At 35.5% G+C, this 18,913-nt stretch overlaps 1 protein-coding gene across 5 annotated transcripts in view; it reads right to left on the reverse strand.

The window, feature by feature from the left end:
• CHD9 (chromodomain helicase DNA binding protein 9) overlaps nt 1-18,913 on the reverse strand; it is a 102,371-nt gene that overhangs the window by 16,011 nt on the left and 67,447 nt on the right. For all 5 annotated transcript variants that reach the window (XM_075510626.1, XM_075510627.1, XM_075510625.1 and 2 more), the window contains 20 exons: nt 18,038-18,281; nt 16,765-16,941; nt 15,707-15,850; nt 14,937-15,192; nt 13,863-14,073; nt 11,562-11,757; nt 10,608-10,775; nt 9,847-10,026; nt 8,178-8,288; nt 7,311-7,507; nt 6,317-6,516; nt 5,656-5,815; nt 4,608-4,697; nt 3,454-3,557; nt 3,211-3,328; nt 2,484-2,541; nt 2,117-2,159; nt 1,736-1,955; nt 1,402-1,604; nt 248-1,156 (listed from right to left, as the gene is read on the reverse strand). In XM_075510626.1, the coding sequence (XP_075366741.1) occupies nt 248-1,156; nt 1,402-1,604; nt 1,736-1,955; nt 2,117-2,159; nt 2,484-2,541; nt 3,211-3,328; nt 3,454-3,557; nt 4,608-4,697; nt 5,656-5,815; nt 6,317-6,516; nt 7,311-7,507; nt 8,178-8,288; nt 9,847-10,026; nt 10,608-10,775; nt 11,562-11,757; nt 13,863-14,073; nt 14,937-15,192; nt 15,707-15,850; nt 16,765-16,941; nt 18,038-18,281 (3,989 nt within the window). The remainder of the gene's footprint in view (nt 1-247; nt 1,157-1,401; nt 1,605-1,735; nt 1,956-2,116; nt 2,160-2,483; nt 2,542-3,210; nt 3,329-3,453; nt 3,558-4,607; nt 4,698-5,655; nt 5,816-6,316; nt 6,517-7,310; nt 7,508-8,177; nt 8,289-9,846; nt 10,027-10,607; nt 10,776-11,561; nt 11,758-13,862; nt 14,074-14,936; nt 15,193-15,706; nt 15,851-16,764; nt 16,942-18,037; nt 18,282-18,913) is intronic.

The following is an 18,913-nucleotide window of genomic DNA, read 5'->3' on the forward strand; positions in this document are numbered from 1 at the left end:
AACCACATGCACAGTAAGCTTGCTTACGGAATCAGTCAACAAATCCTAACTACCTCATCCAAGGCACAGATATGAAGCAAAGAAAATGCTGTAGCCCTGAAATTGTTACAACTCACTTGAAGAATCAAGCAAAGATGTTTATTTAAGTTTACTTTTGTGGGATTTAATATCCTCAGACATTTTTCCATTAAGAACAAACTCGTTCAGTTTAAGAGTTATACTGCAGAAATAAAGACTACACACATACCACGTTTTTGTGCCTCCTCTTCATCACTATCACTCTCTTCAGATGATGATGATGATGACGACGACGATGATGAGGATGATGATGATGAGGATGAAGATGCTGAAGAACAAGATGAAGATGATGAAGAGCTAGAGCCTGATCGAGAGTGTGAACAAGATGAGGAAGACGAAGACGATGAAGAAGATGACCTGGAAGAACAGGATGATCTATCTGAGTCAGAGTCTGAGTCAGAGCTAGAGTCAGATCCCCTTTTGCTGACTCTCTGTTTTTTGGAAGCTGGGTTTGGAGTTAGAGGCTCTGTCCTTGCTGCCACCATGCGCCTGTCTGTTTCAGTCTTCACGCTAGGTTTGTGGTCTGTATTTTGTATTGGTGTGCCATTTTTTGGACTCAAAGGTTCAGATTTTGTTATTGTCTGTGTCTCCTCTGTAGACATAGATTCCTCTTCAGAAGACTGAGGGTCCTCTTTCAGATTTTCATTTTTAGCTTTTGTGTCCTCAAAAGCATTCACTTTAGCATCTGACAATCTTGACTGAGGTGTAAGAGGAGAAGCAGATAATGCCATCTGGTACTGATGCAAGAGTGGAGTAGAAGTCCTTGAGAGTGCCACTTTATTTTGATTATAGTTCCTCTGGGCAGACATAAATGAGAGTTCAGGATCACGAAGAATATGATAATCTGTCCTGCTAACTCCATGTTTAGCAGCTCCAATAAGTAAATCCCTGTCATGAGTCCCACACTCCCACCAGACAGGTAAGTCTGGGTTTGGCTGGCATAGTTTTAGTCGTTCAAACAACTGTGGGTGTCTAAGAGCCTGTTCTCGCACTTTCCTTAGGAGTTCAATACGATACAAAGTCCGAGAAGCACGCTCCTCTGTAATTGGCTGGATAAAAATGTTTGGGTCTACGAGTTCTGTATTAAAACAAAACAAAGATGAGAATCTGGCAAAAAAACCCAAACCACTGCAAATCAATACTAGAAGTAGATGGCTTTAATCAGTTAATATATGTCTCCCCATTACAAGCTTTCAATTTCACACTTAATGTGTTTCCTTCTCCCCCATTTTTATTTTGGAAAACATGAAAGAAAAACCTTTAAGATAAGCACCGGCAACAGAAATTGAAGATAAAACTAAAAGTAAAAATATATACACCCACCTTCTTTTGAGGGGAGACGACAGACCCTCCGGCACATTGACATAAATGCATACAAGTACTTCTCTAAGCTCTCATCAGTTTTCTTATGTAGTCTAGCCATTGCTCTAAATTTGGTCCAATCAAATCGTCCCCTTTCAGGATCAAACACCACTCCAAATGTGGACACAACTCTGTAAAAGTCAGCTTCTTCTCTTCTCGTCCATCTTGATCAGCAAGAAAAAAATTGGAAATTCTGTCATTTTCTTCACTATTTCACTCAGCTAGCAGTTATTATTTCTTCAATATTTTTTATATAAGGATGTATTAAAAACATGTATTTGCATGCTGCACATACCTTTGCTGTCTTTCAATCTTAGCAGCCATCTTTGGATTTAGAGCAGCTTCTTCATATGGAGGCTGCATCATACTAGTTTGTATCGGGAATGCTGGCTGGATCTGCTGAGCCTGCCTATTTTTACTTGTTCGTTGATAAGCTGTTATTAGACGGCGAAGGCGTGTTGTTAAGGCAGACTGAGTGGGCCAATAGATTTTGTCTCCTTCCATCATTTGTCCATCTATATTAAAGCAAAGTCACAGGAAAAATAAAGAAGTTAATCATTGCTGGTGCCTATGGTTCTACACTAGGCAATCTAAATACATTTTAGCTAAGAGTCAAGAGAATGAAACAATTCAAAATAGACTGAATTGGCTCAGATTTGAAGTTTTATGTATTTACCTCCATCTGCTATTACTAGATCACCTGGGGATGAAACATCATCCTGTAGAAAAACAAAAGTGAAGCAAAATTAAAAATGTAGCCCTCTCCAGAGATTTAGGTTAAACTTACGTCTTGCAGACGATTTATGAATATGACAAAGAACAAGAGTAACAGATATTTTGGACAAATGGCTAACAAGGCATACAACAGAATTATAGAACAATTCCCTCCCCCTTCCCCCCACCCACACAACTGCAGAAACACACGGAATAAGTTCTATCAGTTTAGAGAAATACAGAAAAAAGTAGTAATTTGCTCAATGAAAAGGTGGAAGTATTACATTCTAGGTGCGTTAAAAGGTGCTATTAATAGGTGCCTACTATACCTCTATGTCATCTTTAAACATTGCTGGTGCTGGTTTATATTCGGGATCTTCTACATCCCTGTCAAAATTTCAACACAAAAGAACCCATCTTAGTAATACTTTAGAAGTCCTTATGCTCTTTTCAGTTAAGCAAAACTAATTTCAATTTAGTTAGATATACTATATTTAATTTTCTATTTGAAATGAGGAAAATATTTCATGGCTTGAATCCTGCCCCTCCCAATTCACTACCTCATTCAAAGATGGTCTTTATGACCACAGCTGCTAACCTCACTGATGAAGCAATGAATAAAAGCAGTTCTCCCTTTCAGCAGTTATCAGCATTACTCAAATTTATCTACTGGGGTCACTGGTTAGCTACACAAGACTAATACACCAAGCTGACTGACCTGAAATCAAGTTCAATAGGTCTGTAGCACTCCGCCTTTGAAGGCTTTTGCATTTCAGTGCCTAAATAATACTTCTGATACAGCAAGACAAGGTAGAGTCCCTGTTAACAACAAGTTGCTGCATTTTTCCTTTAACTGTGAAATCCCAAATTTCAATGGTTCTGTTACACTGTTCCTAACTCTTTTACACTCTGTGGGCAATCAAAGTAGTATTCTTCACAACAATGGCATCAAATTAGTATAAAACCAGTTAAGAAGAGAATAAAGTACAACATATAAATTCAGTCTTGTTTACTTTAAGACCCCAAAACATTCATGCCCAATTTAAGTGCTCATACCCATCAATATAATCATTTGCTCTCTGTTCAGCAGCAACTGCTTTTTCATCTGGCTTGCCAACCCTTTCCAAGAAGCACAGCGCTGGGTCTGCTCTGATAGTGTTGTATTTTTCATAACCTATAAAGGAAAAAAAAAGTGGCACAAATTCAACTTTCAGACTAAGCTATAAAAAAAAAAATTGAGTGTTGGGTGTTTATACTGAGGGGTGGGGAAGTACATACGTAGTCATCCATATTACCCACCATGTTTAAAAACTCCAATTAGAAGGGATTTATCTGCATCTGCATCCCACCACTCAGCAGGAACTTCAGAGTGATCTGGCTCAGGGACCCAAACATCAATTTCACTAAGGAGAATCACCAACAGCACACCAACATCAATAATATTCAGAGGAAGAAATAAATTTTTATTTTCTCTTTGTACATTTGTACTTTATGTGGGATTTTTAAACTTCTCTCTTCAAGCACATATATACAACATTCCATGTCCAGCAAACTAATTCAAAGATTACTTTGAAGGCTGTAAAGAGTCCTAGGATTGAAATATTTAATTTTTGAAACGAACTTTGTTATTTAATAGCAAGTAGCAGTTAAAAAGTGGATGGTTATGCTACTAAGTTACATAAGCCACACAATACAATATTAATTTATCATTAAGAGTAATTTTGATAACCTAAAGAAACTGAGGCATACAATTTTTCACCTCTGCATTCAATAAGACCCTAAAAACAGTAATACAAAACACCCAGACAGCTTGGTATTTTGTATTTCACAGAGACCAGTAACAGGGAAAGAATATGAAACCAGAACGAGCATAGACTATTCTTCTCTCAGTAAACTCTGCCAAAACTCCTAGCAGTTTGTGCTTGCAAAACTTATCAAACCAAGGATTATCTGCTTTTATGTTTAATAGCATGAGATGGACTGTTCTTCCACAAATGTTTATAACAGCTTTCTGAATCAAATTAAAACTTTCTATCCACCAAGCTCCTGTAGCAGTGAGTTCAAGAATTTCCAAATGGAACTACTTCCATTAAAAAAAAAAATTAATGGACTATGCAGCACATAACTAGAAGTGTGCACAAAGAGGCAGGAAAACCATGCCAATGAGAATGTAAAGTATATAATTCTATCTTTCACTCACTTTTTCAGGCTATTTGACTTAAATAATTTTACTTAATACAGCTAGACTCATAAATAGGCATCAGGACTCCCTCATGTCAAGTCGATACAAAGTGTTTAGTAAACAAAGAGTAAACAAAAACATTTTTCTCACAGCCTAAGGATACGACTATTTGGTTTTAATATTTCTTATTTAGGTCTAGGAAGATTTCTGAATTTTCATTTGATAGTCTACATTTTAAAATAAACAAGCAAAAAACCTCTCTATAGTTCACCTGGCATCAATTCCATCAAACACCTTTTGGAATTCATTACCAATGACCTCTTGTTTTAAGTAATACAGCATTCTTACTCGAAGCAAGACCCTAAACAAAGAAAAAAAGAAATACAAATATTAGCGCCCTAAATGCTTTCAAAAATTGTGGGTGGTTTTGTTTTGTCTTTTGTAATATCACAAAGCTTTCAAGTCATTTTCCTAAAACATACTTCCTTCAGTTATAAGAGGAGATAACCTCCAATTCAGGCCACCTAACACTTTTTATTGCGATCCCTGTTACAAATAATTTCATTACAAAAATTCTTTCAAATCCTAGACAAAGACCAGGGCCAGCAGAACAATCCTCACTTGCTTCATAAAATACTGCTAAGAACAAACTACTATTTCCCTTTTCCTACTTAGAAGATTCCCTTAGAAGGAGCAGGCTGACAACGAACATCTTTCACATCACCTTTTCATTCCTTCTCAGTTCAAATTTGGTGCACAACCCCAATGGCTTCTCCATGCTTTATCTCAACTCTTGACTATAGCTGTATGAAGTTTTCAAGGACAGTATGACAGGTTTTGCTACAGAAAAATGATTTACCTAAAACAAGCTCATTCATGGCTATGCATGAGCTTTCAACAAGCTAGCAGCTCAGATTCTCAGAAGCCTAGAAAACATGCCAGGTAAACAGCATTTAAGACTGAGGGGCAACAACTTCAGTGCTTTCACAGTTTCTTTGCTAGGCACTCCCAAACTCTTTAGTCCTTTGGCTGCTGCAAGGCTCCCCAAACATGCTAGCAAGATCGATCTCTCTCTGTGCAGACACAAACATACAGTTTCTTTAAATTTAAATGGTAACAGAATTACTTTAAATGTGAAATACTCTGTTCACCTTCTAATACACTGCAACCTATTTATTCTAATCAAGCTAACACCATTAAAACTTGTTTCTTCATAGTGCCACAAGTATTTTAAAGTCTTCCAAGACAATGAGGAATTAGAAGAAAAAAGAATCTTTACATAAACGTTGAAAGGCATTCACACTTCAGCCACTGCTTACTTGTTGCAATGGTGTTTTATGTGCTTTTTGTATCCTTCGTCTTGCAACAGATGTTCTGGATTGTATTTTCGAAGCCATTCTGCTTTGTGTATATCGAAAGTGCTAGCCTGGGTCTTCACTTTTTTTCCTTTTCTTCCTCTAGGCACAGGGGCTGATAAGCCTATATAATTTAAAATATAATACAGTAATAGCAACAGGTAGGTATAGATCCCTATGACACTTATAGTTCCTATATCCTATACTAGTATTGTGACCTGCAGTGCAGAAAAAAATACTAGCATCACAGCCTCTGGATATGAGTTTTTTTCCCCTTTTGTCTCTTAGAGCATCCCTGGAGTACATTTTACCAGCTAAGGACAAAGCAGGAGAGGGGGAAAGAAAGGAGAGCGTGTTGTCACCTACTATGAAACAGAACAGGTTCTTATGAACTGAAATTAAAAGAAAGCTTACACAGAGTACACCAATCCACTTGGGCAAGCTGTCAAATACAAAGCAAAGCAGAAATGACACTTCTTTTGCCATCAATTGAATTGCGTATCTGGAATAAATTCCATTTATTTCAAGTAGGATGCATTCAGAGAGAATTTTTAGCTGTTTTTATCCCAGTACCACAGGCATACGCATATGAAGCTATTTAACTGCAGAAACATCTAAGTCTTACCAAGATGATTCTGTAACTCTCGTGTTTGCCCATCCTCTGTTGGGGTAATGAGATCCCATATAAAACTTTTTATTTTCTCATCCCCTCTGTAGTGAACAAGACAATAGGCTAATAGAGCTCGGCAAATTATCTCCACATCCTGTTCATTCAGCTGTCTCTTGAAGCGACCATGTGACAAAATTTCTCTCCATCGACCCCACCTAGTCCAAAGTGAAACACAAATCAGCACTTAGAAGTGAAACACTTGGGTAGCCTATAGATTTCTGTTACAAAAGGGAATTTCTCTGTAAAATATTTAGCTTTCCTCTTTTCTCCTTCAGCTTAAGTTACTGAATGGAGATATGAAACTAACATTTGCAACAAAACTCCATCTTTTTAAAACAGTTTTAAACAAAACTTGCCTGTTTACAAAAAAATATGGATGATTATTTTAGGCTTCTAAGACACAAAACTGACAGGAACTCACACTGATAAGCACAGTCATTTATCTTATAAGGTGGGTGAGAGAAGACCTAAGATTTTATTTCCAAATGAACATGTCTGATTTAAGTATGCTTAAAATAACTGGTTAGATTTTCAGTTCCTATTTGCACCTCATGGAAGTGCAAGATGTTCTGCTATTATGAACATCAAGTCACCTAGCAAGCCTTTATTTCAGATATTTATTTATTTACAGAGTTTTGAGCCTGCCTGCAAGCACTTACTGTACTGATTTTTAGAGAGACTACTGTAGTGCCCATGTTAAATGTCATGATCTCCTTTGAAGAAAGGTTTTCACCTCTCCTCTTTAATGTTTCTTCAACTGCAAATTGTCAGAAAGATTTATAAAGGGTGTATGATAAATTCACAGAAATTCATATTCTAAATAAATTCTATATATACACAGCAGGTTATTGCCAATACAGCTAAGAGCTATCCCAAAAATACAATTTGGTACATGGAAAAATACTGTTTTTTTAAAACTTCCTAGAAGGAAGAAGGGTGTATACCATACCCATAAACCAGCAAGTTTTTTTCCACCCGAAAGCACTCTGTTCTTCCGTATCCATTGGAACGGTCACAAGGCCTGCGGAGTTTTGGTTTATCATCACCCTCACTCTCCACTTCAGACAACTCGGCCAGCTCATCTTTTGTAGCACTGAAGGGCCGTGTTTGTTTCCTAATTCTTGGGGTATCAATAACCAGGCTGTTCTGCAAAATTTCAAAAAAACCTTATCAGAGAAACAGTTGATAAGTTTTTCTTTAGTAGATGGCTTCAGTTCAGAAACAACAATTTCTATCTAATGTCATTAACAGGTCTTTTGTAAAGACATCACAGTAAACATCCATAAAGCAAGTAAAATATTTTGTGTATTTAAGGCAACAAAAAATGGGTTTCATACCATGATGCCAGTACATTCGTTACAAACAATACTGAATACCTCATCTGAGCTGAATACTTACACAGACTACACTCCAGTCTCTGTGAGTAAAAAGGGGCACTGAAACCTTTTTAGAACTGACTCCATGGGAATGTCTTCAAGTATAGGACACAACTTCCAGTATTATAAAATTGATACAACTCTTAGTCAGCTATTTTGCAGATCCCAGCCCAGGATTTACAGACAGGGAAATCAGAACAATTACACACTTTCAACCATTTCCAGGTCTTTGACAAAAATCAAAGACCCCCAAACTCTTTTGGGACAGCAGGGAGCTAGGAAATACTAAAGCTATCAGCAGGCTAATTACCCATGCACAAAAAGTTTGATTTGTTGAAATATTAATCAAAAAAGCACCAGAAGTCCTACACATGCTATTCCAGAATTCATCAGCAAGCACATAAGTGAAAAAATGTGCATTAAAAAAGATAAATACTTACTCTACCACTGATAGCATCGATATCTATTTCTGCTTTTTTGGCCCATTTCTGCCAGAAGTTGGGATCATCTAGTGAAATATCAGTCCTGTTTCCAGATGCAACAAAACTAGCCTGTAATAAATAAAACTAAATCTTACCAACATCATACATCAAAAGTTTTTAGAGTTTGAATGCCTTAGTGCCGTAAAGACTGCATAACCTTACTCCATCAAAAATCTCCCAAGCAGCTGTTAAGACTTTAGAAGTTACTTACACTGCAAAGCAATTCAAAAGTTCTCCTCCCCCTTAATTTTTTAAAATCAGATCCATAATATATCAGAAAAATCTAATGAACTTTTATACACCATCAGGACATTAAGCAGCAAGATTCTTCTGCTTCTAAGTCTGAATCTAAATCACTTGAATGGAAGAAAATAGAATCTTTTGAGGAGGCTTATCAGCATTTGGGGATTTCATCTTATGCAGAAGTACTCGCTTGAGGGAAATTTCAAAGGAGTGTTTAAACTACCAACAATCAAAGCTTGAGAGCATGGAATAAGCTTAATTTCAGAAGGCATTTAAGAAACCCTGATACAATACTTTTGGGAAAAGAGTAAATACATATAAAAATTTCTAACTCTTCTGATAAAAAGACAATGATGATGATGTTCCCTAATTGGTTTCCTATCTCTTCTTTAGAAGTCTATTTCTTATTTAACCCACAATCAGCAAGATATAAGAGCGCCTAAATAAATGTATATTTATAAATAATAAATATACATGTAGTTGTAAAAGTTTTCCTTTTGCTTTGCTTTTTTTTTTTTTTTTTTTTTTTGGAATTGTCACAACTGCATTTGTGAAGTACCCATTCCAAGCTCAGTTATACTGCTTGATTTTTTTTTTTAAATTATTTATGTATTTTTTAATTTACCTGAATTTGTATTTGTTCAGATTCATATTTGCACATGCTTTGGAAATTGAAGAGTCCAAATTTACTTTTTGTTCTGTTCATCCAATTTTCCAGCATAGGTTTTTGGATGCTATGATATTACTGTTTTTCTCTTACCCACCAAAAATTAGAAAATGTCTGTCCAATTTTATTCTAGACTATTACTCCTAAGACCTTATGTTCTCAGCTCCCTCTATGTACATACATATACACTCCACCCCCTGCTATTTTAGAAGCCTTCTTATTTTGCTTTTCAAACTCTTACCAAAAAAGCTAATGGTTCAAACTATATTTTATGTGTAGGCGTTTTTAGAATAAGCCTGACAATTTTTAATCTTATTACTGACTGTCTTGTATACATTTTCCCCTGCTCTTAATATATGTGAATACAAATGGATCAATGGATCTATAAACAAAACTGTTATAATATTCTTGGTTAATGCAGTCCATTATATTTCACACAAAACCTAGCCTTTTCAAAAGCAGCACACACCTACTACTCCTCTTTGCTCAAGCATGCTCTTTGCACCTGGCATTTACTCTATCTGTGTGTGCAAATCTGATTTTGCTATGTGCACGTTAATATAAACACACAGATACAAGAACCCCCAAAATGTACCTAACATACACACACATTAAGTAAAGTAAACATAGCTTTAAAAAAAAAAAAGCATAAGCTTTACAACATTCAATTACGTTTACAGTTCTATACTGTCAAAGAACAACTTGCTGCTTCTGCACCTTGGCAAAAGTGGAGCCCCTTCCTTCTGATTCAATTGTGATAGTTTTAGTACGACGCTGCAAAATTTGGTCAATGTCTTCCTCACAGAATTTAGAGCCTTCATCTTCTTCATCCATAATGGCACCATATGCACCTCTTCGAAGCAAGTCTTCTATTTCTTTTTTGGAGAGTTGTTGGATCTGAGCAAATAAAATAAGTTTTAGACAGTCGAGAAAAAAAATCCCCCAAAGCCTTTCCTATTTCTCTTTCCCTTTCCAATGCTTATGCAACCTAGCTGTGCCTTATAAACTTAAAATCTAGGTTATTAAAAGCTAAGAGAAAAGTCTAGTTGACAGTTGAAATAAATTGTTATGTGGTTACAGTACACATTTTTACAGGTATGTCTTTTTCATTTTGGCTATTCTCAACACAGTGATGAACATAAGTTTAAAAAAATTACCTGTTAATACTAGATGTAAATCTCATCTTATATTAAAGTAACACATTATATTAATGTGAGAAGATACAAGGAAACAAAGGGAAACTTTTCTCCTTGTTTTAACTTTGACATTATCTAACTTAGACATTCAGAGGCAAGAAATAGTGCAAGATTTATCAGAGTAACTGACTACATTTAAAATTATGTCAACTATATTGTTAGTCCACATCAGAAAACATGAGATGCAAACAACAGAAAAATGGTAGCTTCTCTAATTTAAAATAGTTTCCACATGATTACAAAAGCAAAATAAAAGTTATTTCAAGAAATAAGTCTACATACACCACCAACACTGTTTTCTCTTCCACTCATACTCTGTAAGACAGCCTTATCCAGTCCCAGTTTCAGACTTGCTCTGTCAAACATCTCTCTCTCATAGGAGTTACGCGTTATCAGTCTGTAGACCTTCACTGCTTTGTTCTGACCAATCCTGTGACAACGGGCTTGAGCCTTTTGAAGGAAGGGAGAACAGCAATAAGCATTTAGACTTATCTAGGAATAAGATACAATTCTTTTAAGAAATTGTTTCTACTGTAGCGCAATCTGAAAAACAATAGTATGAACTCAAAAGGAAGTCAATTCACATTTAAGTAAATGGAAGCTATCAGACATTTTCCACATTGTGAACAGTTTACTAAAAACAGTGTAGTAAGTAAAATGCAGATAAATGATCTATCCTGAATGCTACTGAATGGTATTCCCCCTTGCAGTAATACTAGATAAAAAGGCATGCTTAGCTCTTAAGTTATCTGATCTCCAGATACAAATGGTAAAGGAGTTGCAACTTGAGAATGGATTCAATTTCAGCATCCAATTCCTAGATTTGATTAATTCACTCTTTCTTAATACATATTAATCCTTTTCTATATTTTATGTTTTAGCTGAACAGCTCTTTTTCCATAAACTGTGTTAGTCAGTATATGCAAAATCTAACCCCCAGTTTCATAACATCATCAAAATCTTAAGGGTTTTATCAATTCACTGACTTAGTTTATCTGTGTTGTGCTTTTAAAGAGTAATCAATTTGACAGAAAACGTTAGAACCCAGCCAAACCCAGACGACCTCTCCTATCCAAGCAGAAAGTATTCCTCAAAAAACATTAAACATATGCCTTAAAAAACCTGAACATTTCAAAATGATGCATGTTCAAAACAGAGACAATATTCAAAGTGACCACATTTATATCAACCACGTTTGACTTCTTAGGCCTCGCTATTATGCTTAAAGGAATTTACCTGCAGATCATTTTGAGGATTCCAGTCAGAATCAAAAATTATACATGTATCTGCTGCAGTCAAATTAATGCCCAAACCACCAGCTCTGGTGCACAAAAGGAAGACAAAGCGATCGGAATCTGGTTTGCTGAACCGGTCAATTGCAGCTTGTCTGAGATTCCCTCGTACTCGACCATCAATTCGTTCATACAAGTATCTGGAAATTACCACAGATACACAGACACAAATCATTCCAGAGATCAGAACAGATATCCTGCTTGCATGTTTATTCTTTACAGTGAATAAAAGTGATATAAACTAACTTTGGTCATCAATTGGTAACATAACCAGGAATCATGACAGAACTCACTTATCTGTAGTACTAATACACATCAGCAAGTCCAAACACTGAGCATTTTAAGACAAGTTCTTCTGAACTTTGACCATTCAAGCAAGTACCCGATTATACACACCAGGAAACATGTATTACCATGGCACTTAGTTGCATTAAAACACACCAAAACCTGAAGTCCCATGTGGACACTTAGAAGTTTTTCACATGCTATTATGCTTGGATCCCTGCCTAGGATCACAGAAGCAGGACAGTGTACTTCTGTATTATATACCAAATTGTCTGAACATGTTAGAGGTAACCAAGTAATAAGCAGAAAGCAGTACTTGGTGAGCTGTCATTGGACAAACTGCATACTGATTCTGTCAAGATTAAGAGAAATGGAACAAAAATGACATGACAGCACCTCTAACAATCTTTATCAAGGCATCAATGAATCCAGGGCTTCCTAACTAAAACCAGCAAATTTAAAAGCCTAAAGTAAAACTGTCATTTCTGTTACCTTTGATAATTAGAAAGACTCCTATGAAACTTCTGAAATCAAGCAAAATACTTGGAAGCAAATACTTCTGTACGTTGTAAATGGAGTAAGATGCTGGATGTCTATCTACTGGTCAAAAAGCTTCACAACCATTTTTCTTCTAATCAGCTATAAAATGGCACAGCAGATAACCCATAGGACCACAGGCATTTTGGCAGGCAGCCGTCTCCTACAGTCATGAATTCTGTTAAGTATTAAGTCTAATCACATGTGCACTCTAACATTTCTAATCAAACAGTAGCACAGAGCAAGTTTCAGCTTCTACAGATTTCAGAAGATTCTACCTGTAGGTATGCTGCACTAGTCTAGATGTTACATTGTTACAGGAAAAAGGAGTATTTTCCATACTGGATTATAAGTACTACTATGAAGTTAAAATTAGTTTATTAAAATAAACCATACAAACTGTTGAGCTCTCAGTTCAAACAGATAGCTTTATAAAACAAAAACCATAGAAGCATAGAAGTTACACAAAATTATCACAAAAAGAAGTATTAATATAATCTACTAATGATTTTCAATATACATTCCAGTATCCACTGCAGAAAGGCTTGACATTTTTATGAATTTTTATTTTTTTACATGTTAACTCTATGTAGTTCACAGACAAATATACACTTCAAAGCAGTACGTACATTCCAACAAACAGAATATTAAAGCAACCAGAACTATGCCTTTTTATAGTTTTTCAGGTTGATATAGCAACTACTGATTGTAACCAAGTTTAAGGTTAGATTTTATGTGCTAAGGCTTTATGCATAGTATTTAGTCACATGCTTAAATAAGCCCTTAGTTTCCGTGGAGTGAACAGTGGAGTGAACAGTATAATCAAAGGGTGCTATTATATGGGACAGCAAAAGCTGATCTAAGGAGCTGCTTTATGGCTGGCAGTTTAGTTCTGCTGCAAAATTCAAAGCAATAATAATTTAGGAAAAATAGGAAGCACATTTTTATTTTTACATTAATAAAAAACCCAAACCTCCAGTTGTTTACCGTTTTGTACTCATATTCTGTTGGGAGTAAGGAGCTGCATTACCCCTGTCTGGTCCAAGTTCAACACGATGTAAGTAAAGAACACATTCTATGCTTCTGGGGTTTGGATGAGCAACGCTGAACTTGAACTTACTTGGTTTCTGACAGGCAATGTATAAACAGTACATAAATACAAAAACGTTTAATAGAAAAAGCAGCAAACTGAAGGCACGTGGTTTACTCAACAACCTCTCTTTTAGTTGTTCTCTGAAGTTTTTAATTTATTGGTGAATAAACAATAAACCATTACAGAACACAGCAAGTTACACAGCGATTAACAACAACAACAAAAAATTCCTATCTTTGGTATGCAGTAATCATTAATTCTGCACTAACATTCAAAGATACACCCACTGAGAACAATATACTACAGGAGACAGAATATGCAGTGTCTTACCTTTTATGTATAAGGTAATCCTCCAAAATATCAAGGCAGCGCACCATTTGAGAGAAAATAAGGACCTTGTGGCCTCCTGCTTTCATTTTTGGAAGAAGTTTATCAATAAGAACCAATTTACCAGCAGACTGGATCATTGCTTGCAGATGGAAGTCAGGAGCACTTGGGCTATACGTTTCTTTAAACTCTCCGAGGATTTTCTCTTCAGCACCTATCGAAGAACGTATTTCTGTATCTATAGGTGTATCTACACAAATATCTCTGTTGAGTTACACGACTTAAGTTACCAAAATCAGTGCTGGTGCTCTGATAATATCCCCCATTAGCCACTGCTGGAGACAGAACAAAGTTCTGCATGGATCTAAAGTCTAGCAAGAACATCTATTTCTATGCTCTTTGAAAACAAGTCTTAAGTTTTTAAGCAGAACGCCACAGAAAAAACACCTAGAATGAGGTGAATCCCCCCCAAAACTGCAAAAACGAAAATACAACTTGTTCTCAAGCGTTGTCTAAAAAAACAACTAAAACCCACAAGTCCTTTTGTCTCTGTGATATTTCAAATGGGACATGAGTCTTAAAAACAGTATTTTGAAGACCTTTTCTGAAGCCCCACTATGACTGAAATCATAGCAAAAACTTTAAGAGCTTAAAGTGTATTTTCTTGAAGTAGGAAAAACATCCAAGTTAGTTACAAGTAAGTGAGAAAAGCAATGAAGACTGACACAGACCATATCACTTGCAAGAAGCATTAATTTTAAAAGTCAGCTCTAGAAGTTCTTTTTCATACTGCTTTCAAAGAGACATAACATTTCCATGAGATAATTGCTTCTAAATGTTCTGTGAAATGCTACAAAACAACAAGTTCATGTTTCAGGCCTCAAATACGTAACTGCCTCACAACTTTGCCTTACCATCTACCAAAAAAATGCTTCCACCTAATCCAATCCTTGGCAAGTCTGATGAAAACACCAAAGAATTACAACAAAAGTTCTTACATATTTTAAATAAAAGTACGAAAGTAGTATAAAAAAAAAAAAAAAAAAAAAAAAAAATCGGTATTTATCATGTATTTACCTTTGATGAGATAAGGGTGATTACAACACTTTCTGAGTTCCATCATAGTGTTAACCAGATTGGGTACATTGGCTTGCCCTGCTCCTTTGGATAAGAAAGCAAAATTTTTCTCCAAAATTGCTCGATAATATTTCTTCTGAATATTAGTTAGTTCTACTTCAATTATAGTTTCCTCCTTAGGAGCCAGCTTTTTTTCTACATCTTCCTTTAATCGTCTGAGCATCATGGGTTTCAGGATAGCTTGCAGTTTCTGAACCTAAATGAAACACAACAGTTTGTTGGAACATGAAAAAGTAACAGTGTAGTTTAATTAAAAATTTTTGAACTCCATATCACTAATTTTTTTTCCTAGACTTATATAAAATATTTCCAGATGGGATTAGCCTTATTTTTAATCCCAAATTACTGAAGAATTTTTTTAGGTACTCCAAACCAAAAAAGAGTATCTTGTTAGCATTTGTCTGCAAAGACTCTGCCTACAAAGCCAGAAAACTTCAATTTTTATTATTCTCACTATTTACTTATCAAATTTATAAAACCAACCCAAAAAAGTAAAAATAATCCTTTAACATAAAATATCATACTTAACTGATTTCTACTGCCTGCACAGTTTAGAGAAATTGCATGACAAAACAATCATAGGTGATATGTGGGGAGCAAAGGGGAGGGTGGGGAGCAGTAACACTTACTATACAAAACAAAAGTTTTTCCTTCAAGGAAGTCATGCTTAAATACTGAAGCTCAAAACAAACTTATTGAATATGTAATACCTGTTCCTCTGTTTTAAGATCTCCAAATTCTTGCATGAACGTAGATTCAGCAGGAAAACGCAATGGTTCAAGAAAATGAAGGAGGCTAAATAATTCTTCTACTGTGTTCTGCAGTGGGGTACCTGTTAACAGCACTTTATGCTCCTATGAAAGGAAACAAAACTCATGTGACCTTACGTGCACACATTTGCAAAAATTTCTGTTGAGTCCGAGTGTCATAACCCGAAAATACCAGTTCTGCTGTCACTAAATACACAGGTAATACAGATAAACAGATTTATAAAACCAACAATAAGTATTTTCTTTAAATTCTGTCTTCCCACATCTCTAATGAAGAAATGCCTGAACACTTCAACTTTTGTCTGTAATATTCACACATGTATAACCCTCTCTCTCTATAGTGTGGAAAATACACCCCTAAGCATGTATCGGAAAGCAAGTAAGACTACTTCTGAGAACCTGTAGCAACAAGTGTATCAAAGTAATAATGAAGTAAAAGAAACTAATGCAAAACTAGTCATGGTAATCTTGTAGTAACGCACCAAAAGCCTCAAGATTCGTGGCAGTATCTGCTTTTTAAAATCTTTCACTATAACAAATAAGACCTTAAATACAAGACTAGACAATACCTTTTAAATTCTACTACTTGCGTAGCAGTAGTGTTATTACTTGCTTGTTTTTATTGTTAAGTAACATGTTTAAAATACTTTCTAGGTTTTTAAACATTAATTATTGCACAAAAACCTGCACAGAAACTATTTTATTATTTAAAAACATATTTTAAATGAAATCTTCATCATAATTAACACACACTATAGAATAGTATCATCAAAAATAGATTCTGCTTAGTTAGAACTTGCCACATTTTATTTCATCAAAGACATATCAGCATCAGCTATCAAAAATACATACATTTGAAGAGAGTATCAGGAATAGATATCACCTGAGAAAGACTGCTTGAGAGATCTTTTTTGGCACGTAAACCAAATTTGTGATTTATTATCACAGTACTGTAATTAACTACAATCAAACCCAAAAAGTGAAAAATCGTTACTCACAAGGTTCATTAATTTTAGTCCTTCCAAGAGTTTGCAATTTTTGTTCTTCAGTCTGTGAGCTTCATCAATAATAACACACCGCCATTCAATTGCATTTAGCTCTGGACACCCACCAAGAATCATTTCAAAAGTTGTGATAATGGCTTGGAATCTGTAGGTACCTCGAACGATACGTCCCTAGAGATTCATCAACACAAAAGATTTATTACCTTGAATCTACTCAATTTAAAGATTTTGTTGCTGAAATTTTTATCAAGAGCCCAACATCAGATTTTACATTATGAATTGTTTTGTCATCCCATACACATGTATTACATCTCTATAACTATGTAATTAATACTAACGAGTAATTATCCATAGCCACAAATCCAATATTGTCTAACCAACAGAAAAATTGTAACCACTTTTAAATTACAGATTTAACCATCTAATGAAACTGTTTCAAAAGGTGCATGTAATAGTATCACATTTTTAACCCTGGGAAAATCTGAAAGACTAACTGACAGGAAAAAATCCTACAGTCAATCAATCAAAATGTATGACGGTAATACATTTAGCACTCATACAGCAAGTAATAAAAGTATCACCTGAAAACTAAATGAACACTTTTTATCCAGCTTACTCTACTCCACTGGTCTGACAAAGAGCATATGTAAGGCCTTCAATAGGCAGTATACAATAACTCACTAGAGAAACAAGATGTCATTTTAATATTTAGCACTAATTTAAAAAAGTTTTCAGCCTTATCAATTTTGTAGAAAAGGCACCCCCCCCCCCCCTTTTAAAATAATCAGATTTCAAGGGTTTTTTCATGTTATTTAATGGGAAGTATTTCAGACAGAAAAGCAAACTGTACACAGATGAAGCTAGTTATACTAGCAAAAGGAAATCAACAGCTACCTAAAGGTAACATAGAGCTCAATCAGCTGTATTTTTCTCCTCACTGCTCTTCAAATTCAGGACCCAACTGCAACCATCTGTGTACACTTTAATCTCCACATGAGTATCAGCATCACTGCTATTCAATTGCAAAATTACTCAGCATACTGAAACAACATCCATCTTGCTGCAACCACTTTCACAAAATTTACTCAGTAAGCCTATGTTAAAGATTCTGATACGTAAAAAGCTTAAAAAAAACCCAAAACACATCATGGGGTGTAAAATGACTTTCACTAAGACATACGTACAGATAATGTGAACTATACTTTTCGTTACTACTACCTGACACAGGGTTTAGGTAAGTTATTGCATACAAGTGACATTACAATACCTGGGAATCCCTGAAGTACATTTCATACTGCTGAATCATCTGCCTGCTGATCATACTTCCATGATACACTACAACATTAAGGTCAGTCCACGTGCGAAATTCTCTTTCCCAGTTTGTTATAGTGGAAAGCGGAGCTATAATCAGAAAAGGCCCTCTTATACCAGCCAGGAGGATTTCATAGAGGAATGTAATTGACTGAATGGTTTTGCCAAGACCCATTTCATCTGCTAAAATGCAATTTCGCCTGAAAGTAAAATATATTTATTTGTTATTAGCATAAAAGAAAGTACAGACACTAAAGCCGTTACTCAAATGGACAATTTATAAAAACAAAGCTCAAATATACCAGTTTAAAACAATAGTCAAAACTGAGGCACTGTGAGTGTGTTTGCAAACGTTCCCTCGTTACGGTGAAAGAATGAACTCGGTACACAAAACAACAAGCTTTCAATCATGTTTAGCACCAGCAAAACCTAAGCATGGAATGTTCCACGAGGTTCTCCTAGAAAACTATTCCAGAAACATTCTTTTGGGACTACATCTGCCCTAATTAAAGGAATTAAAATTAATCAGATTTCATACACGTACACTCACCTTGACAAAACTGCTACAAATTAACGAAGATTCCATCAAAGTCACACATGGAAAGTATCCCAGCTACACTCACATAAAAGCAGTGCATTATAGCATCACTGACAAATTTCCCCTCGTTTCCAAAACTGAGACAGACGCACATAACCAAATTACTACATGAAGTACCACTAGGTGCTCACCCTCAGCCATACATTCCAGCACAGATGTTCACACAGCTATGTAGTGCTTGACTGAGAATTAAACCAAAATTTTCTTTTGCAGATCATGAAACTGTATGGTAAA

The sequence above is a fragment of the Mycteria americana genome, chromosome 8 (assembly GCF_035582795.1).
Source record: "Mycteria americana isolate JAX WOST 10 ecotype Jacksonville Zoo and Gardens chromosome 8, USCA_MyAme_1.0, whole genome shotgun sequence".
Taxonomy (NCBI): Eukaryota; Metazoa; Chordata; class Aves; order Ciconiiformes; family Ciconiidae; genus Mycteria; species Mycteria americana.